The 8,046-nt window shown below is 36.0% G+C and overlaps 1 protein-coding gene across 1 annotated transcript in view; it reads left to right on the forward strand.

The window, feature by feature from the left end:
* Positions 1-5,209, forward strand: part of MSH3 (mutS homolog 3) — a 119,129-nt gene extending 113,920 nt beyond the window's left edge. Inside the window, exons 23-24 of the mRNA XM_074569706.1 lie at positions 524-698; positions 3,817-5,209. Coding sequence (XP_074425807.1) covers positions 524-698; positions 3,817-3,925 — 284 coding nt within the window. The 3' untranslated portion in view covers positions 3,926-5,209. The remainder of the gene's footprint in view (positions 1-523; positions 699-3,816) is intronic.
* Positions 5,210-8,046: the final 2,837 nt, after the last annotated feature.

Here is an 8,046-nt window from a genome sequence, read left to right on the forward strand (position 1 = left end):
TCTCATTGTCATGGAATAGAAAGAATCCCTAGAGGAAGATCACCAACCTAACCTTTGTTTTTTCCTAAGTATTTTCTATAGCTCCTGGCCTCCTGGTAGGCAGCAAATTTTTCTTGTGCTGTAGTTACAGACTTCTTGACTGTGGGATTACCAACACTTAACGTTATTCTGTCGTTGTTTACCAGATGTGAGATGGAATATATAACTAATCAATTTGACATAACTAATCATAACTAATCAATTTGACATAAAAAGCTGCCAAGTTTCAGACACACACATGCAAACAAGTCTGTTTAATAAGACATCACGTAAAAGTACATTACAGAGTTTTTTCAGTCTCTCAATGGGTCGGTAAAATGTGTGGTCTCAAGGAAACATTTTTCTTTCATATTTCTTCAATGGACTATATCATACAGGAAGCGTCAATGATAATGAGACCACAGTCTTTGCCATTTCAATCTTCGGTCTACTGCATTTTATTTACATAATAGAGGGGGTTTTGATTTTGGTTTTATTTTTTTAGGATGTGAAGATGAAGAGAATCCTGAATTCATCACTTTTCTTTATCAAATAACTAAAGGAGTCTCTGCAAGGAGTTATGGGCTAAATGTTGCCAAACTGGCAGATATTCCTGAAGAAATCTTGAAGACAGCAGCTCACAAATCAAAGGAGTTGGAGACAATAGTGAATATGAAAAGGTCAGAAAAATTGTGATTATTTTTTTTTTGTCCCCCCCTAATGAACCTTCAGCTATGAATTGAAAAGCATTTCACACAATGTGCAATAAAACAACAGTAAAAGCTACTTCAGCTATCTTCCTACTCTTCAGGAAAGAGACAGTGAAACAAAGCTTTGAAAAAAAAATTAATAAATTGTGCTATCCACTTCAATCAAAGCTTCAGATTTTATAGTTCGCTATTATGTCAAAGGTTAATTGCTGCCCTCTGAAACAAGATAGGAAAAACCTAAATGCACACTGAGCTAACATTAGGAATAAATTATTTTTTATTTTCTCATGGCAAATACTAGCAAATTTATTTTTTCAGGTATGTGTTTTCACTGTTTTCAGGAAGATTGATTTGAAATATAAAAATCTTCTAACACATATTTCTGTTCTCACTAGTGATAGTGAAAATATTAATAGATTTAATTTAGAAAGTATATTATTCACTTTGGAACTTGAAATTGTATTTGTATACTATAGTGTAGAAGGGAATGCATATGCTGTTTTTCTGGTTTAACTTAAAAATAAATACGTATAATGTAGTTTGATTGCCCCCCAAACACACTAAATTTTACAGAAAGTCTGGGGATTTTAATATTTTTCTGATTTACCAATTTTCATTTAGGGGCATATGTCCCTTATATATTACACTAGTTATGAAAATTTCCATGTGTATCAAATAGCACCATATTTATAAAACCTGTAACATTATGTACACAGTTTAGATATAAATATGTGCTAATAGTCGTATTCATTTCCACTGAATTTTTTGTTGTTATTTTCAGTGGCAGTCCTATCAGCAAAATTCAAATAGCCGTCTAGGAATATAATAAATCAAGATCTTTGTTGCCTAATGGGCGTAACTAATCCTTACAGAACACTTTCATATTAGAAAATTTTAAGTACTGATTATTTGTAGGTGCAAGCAGTTCTTTTGAAACTTAACAGTGCTTAGCACTTAGCACCAGTTTTTATCCCCATTTAAGAAAGGAAAATAAAAACATTCTGAAGACACATGACAGTTTATGGGTAAAATAATGTGGTAGCTTATGTTAATTGGAAATAGTAGTCCATCACTGACAGAAGTAAATCAACAAATTAATAGCAATGTTTTGCTGTTACAGGATATGTATGGTTCTAAAATCAGGAAAAAATTGTTGTTCCGAAAGGTGGGAGTATGAGCTGGAAGGCCAGAGTTACTGTCCAATAAAATTAAGATGTGAAATAATACAATGTGTCCGTTTGGTTTATCTTCCTTTGTTCCATGGAAATCATGCTAGCATGTTACTTGGATAGGGCACAAATAGAGTTCTAGCATTTCTTTATTGCTAAAAAGAGAGTTAATTGCATACAAAACCTATGAGCAGTAAAAATAGTATGTGATGATGTTGTTAGAAGACTGATTTACAGTGCCCATTGAGGGGTAAAGTGAGAGCTGACTGGGCAATCTTAATTATGGGACTCAATTTTGTCCCATTTATCAGCTTTTGAATATGTAAGCTACCATCTGTATTTTAGCTTTCAGTATGTAATTTGCTTGTATTCTTAATGTGAAAAAGAACAAATACTTAATCTAAAGCTGTGATGGGTCCTTTATGCTGACTTACCACTAAGGCTGGAAGCCCCAGAACGTCACACTTCACTGCAGGCTGTTGCCACCTGAGCTACACCAGTGCACCTACCTGGGAGGGACCGGCTGGAGAAGACTCTCCAAGCCCATCTCCTGCAAGCTGCTGCTGGAGGGGGTTCTCCCTCACCTTTTCTCCCTGATGACAGGGCTGGCTTTTGTATGGACACATTATATTGAGTCTGATCCAGCTGAAAAGTCATTCTTTCTCCAGTTGATATCAACTTCCTTGGAGAAGGAAAGGGTGGGAACGAGAAGGAGAAGGCCCTTTATTCTGGCAGCAGTCAATAGAGTAAAGGTATCCTTGAGATTGCAGCCCTGCCTACCAGAGCAGCCTGCCCCATCAGGAGTTTGACACTTTAGCCTCTCGCTTTCATGAGAGACAGTGGTAGCTGGGGGGTCAGGGACAAGGGACATCTGTCACACAGCAGCTGATGATTCATCGGATTTGTCCTGTACCAGGTTATTCCTTCATTGTAAACCTCTTGCATGCACTTTGGAGGGACCTTTGTGCATCTATATAAACCTGGAGCTCAAGTCATTGAAAAATAAAAAAAATAGCAAATGTATTTGATGATTTCAAGGTGCATAAATTATTGTATTCTATAATTCTTAATTTTTCCATTTCTCCTCTGTAGGTCATTATAGAGATATTTTCTTTTGTATAGTCCTGTTTATTTTCACTTATTGCCGTGATGTGATCTAAATGTTAAAGTATTCTTCTATACCTTCTCCCCAAAAGCGACATTACCAATTTTAAAAATAGGTATGGTATATCTGTGGTAGGAAATAAAAGATTATCATGATCTTGGGAATCAAACTCAGACCTGTTCATAGCACTATACTTGTGCTGTCACAATACCCACAGGCCAGCTGCCTTGTCTTATTTTTTTAAATCACTTTCATATTATTTAAGAAAATTCACTGGGTAATTCCATCCAGTCTTGACATCTTTGTCGTCAGGAATGTGTGTTAACCGATTTTAAATGTCTTGTTGCTATTTGTCACAGCTCTTATGAGTCCTTCTTAAATCGAAAAATATTAAAAAGAAAATAGGAAGGATGTGTGTACTCATTTATTTTGAAAATGCATTATCTCTTCATGATTCTACCAGTGCAAATTTGTATGAACTGAACGCTGAAAATTAAATGGTGCAAAATACAATACTATTTATTTCCTTTAACAGTTTCATTTTGCTCAGTGTTTTATTTCATGTTGTCAATGTTTCTGGTACTGTAAGTTAGTTATAAAATTAAATTGTTTACTGTCCTAGAGCTGGAATACATATATTGGAGAATATGAACTGATTGTTTAAAGATCACATAACATTTTGGGCTACGCAAACTGCTATTTTTGACTGTGTATAAAATTTTGCAGATGACTGTAGGGTTTTTAAGGTTTGATGTCCTTAATTTAAAAATGTGTCCATATTTTCATTGTTTGGTTTTTTTTTCACCCTCTCCAGAAAAAAGCTGAAGTCCTTTGCTGAAGTATGGAAGATAAAAGATTCTCAGGAACTACAAAAATGGAAAAGTATGTGTGAACCTGAAGATGAAAGAAAAGACAGTTTTTAATCCTCAAATCATGTTTAAAGATGGAAAATATTGGAGATGCAAAATATAGGTCTGGAGACTAATAGATTCTATCAGGGTGTAGTTCTAGGTGCATTAAGTGGACTTTTCTGCCTTTTGAGAGATAAGAGATGCTGCATTGTGATACTATGCCCCACATCCACTTCCTGATTGTATGTCATTTTCTCACTCTGCATTCCTTCCCTGAAGTGTTTTCTACCCTTTTCCTTAATTGCAGAAAGTCTACTGGCATTGGATTTAGTTTATAATATGTTTAGAAAACATGAAAAATTATGTTGGTAAATTATTAGGTAAATCTTTTATAAATAAAATAATGTCTTTTAACTTTATTGTACCTCAATTTCTAAAGAAATATTCCTCTGCATGGGGAAAATGTGAGTGTTGACTATGCTATACTGCTGTGTAATCAGTAAGAGTGAATACCATAAAGAGACTTTTTTTTTGTTCTACTATTAATGCATTTGAAATTCACTGGGTTTGTGGAGCACCCCCTAAATTTTATGTGCACAGTAAGTTTAAGCAAGTGTGTGTTATGTGGCTGGGTAGGAGAATTTCGTTTCTACTGATGAGATTGATGATGGTGCAACTAGCATTTTTCGGAGCAGCAGCACAAAATATACATTGGCTATGTTTTATTCTCCCTCTTCATCATTCTCATGAATGCCTGCTCACTTTTCAGCTTAGGCTTTTTTCCTGATCTTGGCCCTTACTGGTGGGTCTGAAGAAAAGCATACTCTAAATAATGTTGGAGTATTGTAAGATGTAAGAGGCAATTCAAACTGGAGTTGGAGTATTGTAAGATTGAAAGAGGCAATTCAAACTATGCAACTGGCGTCCCCAGTGCTCCGTCAAATGCAGAGTAAAACTGGGAAAAACAGAAATGTTTTTAATTTTTTTTTATTTGCAGTTATCGAGTCCAAATTTCAAATGGGAATGTGACATCCAAAATGGTTTTCCTTTATAAACATAACCAGGTGATCTATCTTGCTGTGAAAATGGACAATGATGTTCACATACTTAGACCTTGGCAAATAGTTTGTTGTATTTAAAAAAAAAAATTGTTAAGTTGGAAGAAGTGAAATAAAATATCATCTTGATTTTTACTATAAGGAAAAGAATAAAATGAAGTTTTGTTATCTTTGAGACAGCTGAACCGTTCTAATTTTTTCAGGGAATGAGGGATTTTTTGCAAAATAATGCATGTCGGATGAAGTAATTTTATTGTAGGTGATTGAATTAGCTCTTCCAATATAAAGAACTTTGTGCAGAAAAGGGCGTAATTTTTTTAGCTGTGATAAACAATTGCTAACCTTCACCAAAGACTTTTTTCCAGGTTCTTCAGATGGCAAAGCATCATTTGAACAAATAGTTTGTCTGCTACTCAAAATAGCAGTGATCAGTACGAGCATCTCCTTCCAGAGTGTGGAGTGTATTTATCTAAACTGGAAGAGCTGAAAAAGGAAACTAATCTTTCAAGGTGTGGTTACACATGTGTGTTTATCTGTGCCACACATTGTGAAGCACAATGAATGTAATACTCCATTATTAATGCACATAGATGCAGTACATTGGATCTAAGGACCTCTGACCATCATCTTAAAAGAGAGTAAATGAGCCATTACTAAATTCCCATATGTGCTAAATGTGCTTTTAGTGAGACTCTCTCTGCCCTCAAGGGAGCATTCAGACTATGCTCTGACAAGAAAAAAACACCTGGATGCAGTCTGAAAAAATTGAAGAAATATAATTAAGAATGGGGACATGGACACGGTATTACTGGCTTGCTCACTCCATCAAGTGCAAGGCAATTACAGCAGGCTTTTCTCTTAATGTCTGCGATCATGTTGGAAATAACTTGATTTTAGCCCTGCTGGGTTCAACAACGGAGGTTATCTTTCTATTCTGATAACGTTTCTTCTGGATATGCAAGCTATTAAAGCTACTGTTTTATTCACTGCTGATCATTATAATTCCTAGCAGATATATAAGAAGTCACGGCCATTTGAGAATGCACTATAAGGAGAAGCATGGTATTGTGAGATGTGTTTACTGCTGGTTTTAGGGTGAGTTTGTAATGAACCATATAGTACAGTGCAGATTTATCCAGACCTTGTTCTGCTGACATGGAGCAGCCACCCTTGTTAGCAGAGTGAGCACCATGTGAGGGCGATTGCTCTGGGATGTGACGAGTTCAGAGCTCACTTGGGTACATTCGCGGACCGTGAGATTAGACATAGTCTAGACAGGCAACCAGACAGACATTCCTTGGCCTTTGGTAGCGTAGAGTGCAAGAGGGATATAAAGAAACAAAGGCTTGCTGGAAAACATTAATTTTGTAGGAGGTTTTTTTCATTTCGTTTGCTGTGGTAAGTTGGGACTTCTGTGTCTGTCATAGCAGGAGTCCCTCTCAGAGACAGAGAAGTTGCACTCAAGTTTTCCTTTCTTTTCCTTTCTTTTTTTTTCTTTTTTTAATTATTTTTTTCTTTTCTTTTAAATTTCAGCACACTAAGCTTCATCTTAAAGACAATCTGAAGTACAGCTTTGGTAGTGGTATGACTATAAACCAGAATAATAAAATTTTGTCTGTGTGCTGAGTCAGCAAGTTTGATCCTCTGTATTGATGGCTATAAGGTTAAAGAAGAGTGACACATACTTAGATGGTCTTTCCCTATAGTGGGTATTCATGCTAGCCTTGACTTTGCCTTGAAGAAAGGAATGTCTAAATATTAATATTTTTGGAAACCTGCATAGACTATTGGCTCCTACTGCCTGTGCCAGCATGTTATTGTTAAAATTTAATATTGATGTGAAAAATACAGTTTTATGCTATACATAAAGGTAGACAGTCTCCTTGAAAGACTTTTGCACTTTATGAGTTTTGTAAATTTTTTTTAAAGATGGTATTTATCACTTCCTTAAGCTTTTTCATTGTTCTCTCCCCTGCTCTTAACGTAAACGTTTTCATGCCTTTGTGCATCTTGTCTTGAATGTATTGGCTTTAGAAATCACAGTGCCACAGGTTAGCAACGGAAACTGGTAGACCATTTTCATGGAAGAGGAGGAGAGAGTGAGCTGGATGCACTGTCACTGCCTTTTTGTATTTGGTTATGTAAGAATGTTATTATAGAATACACAAAGTAAAATACATTACCAGTAGCAATTACCTTTCATACTGGCATACAGCATCTTTCACTGAAGTAATTCTCTAGAGGATTTTTCTTTGTATCGCACAGTTTTCCAGAAGTATTTATAGAAATGACATGAATATACCTACCACACAAGTTTACAATGCGTATAAATGAATTTAAAGATCACTGAAATGTCAGCTGAGTCAGGTATTGCAATAAGTCTGTTCACTGCAATGAAAGTAACTTTTATTTATTGAAACCTATTGGAAAGTAAATTATCCAAATATTTCTACTATATGTAAAATTTAGTGAGAATTTAGTTCAATTACAGTAGCTTCTCAGTAATTCTGATATATATGCATGTTTCATAGGGAAATAGAGATTTGGTAGATTGCATTGCACTGAGAGAGGTAAGACCCTGTTCCAGAATCTGGATCACACTTCAGAACCGTTATCAGAGTGCCTCTTCCCCCTGTCTGGTCTCAGGTGGCCATTGCAATCTCCCAAAATCCTGGCACCAGGACCGCAAGTCTTGGACAACAAGCTGAACAGTAAGTCTGAGCTGCCTGACTCTTTTTCCCCTTTCAGATTTTAGTGCACGTGAACGGAGTGGATGGTTCTCACCACCTTTTAATTGTTCCTAAACACAAAAGCCAGATGAAATTTACCATCTCAGCATAATCTTCCCATCTGTTTTCAAAGCTTTCCTCCATCTCCCTGCAAAATCTCTGGCAACTAAATCCAGATCAAGCATTTGTTAAATCCAAAGTCAGTTCTGGGGGATGAATTTACAGTCTGGTGATCTGAACCAGGAATTTTAAAAAAGCATATGGCCAGAACCCAGGAAGGGATTTACAGCAGAAAAAGGATGAATTCAGGACTGAAAATCCAGCTGGTAGGTAAACATGGGATTCAGTTCTGAGACCACTTACTTGGGTCTTTGAGCTGCATCAGTCCAGTGCTGTTATAGAATGT

The sequence above is a fragment of the Larus michahellis genome, chromosome Z (assembly GCF_964199755.1).
Source record: "Larus michahellis chromosome Z, bLarMic1.1, whole genome shotgun sequence".
Lineage (NCBI taxonomy): Eukaryota > Metazoa > Chordata > Aves > Charadriiformes > Laridae > Larus > Larus michahellis.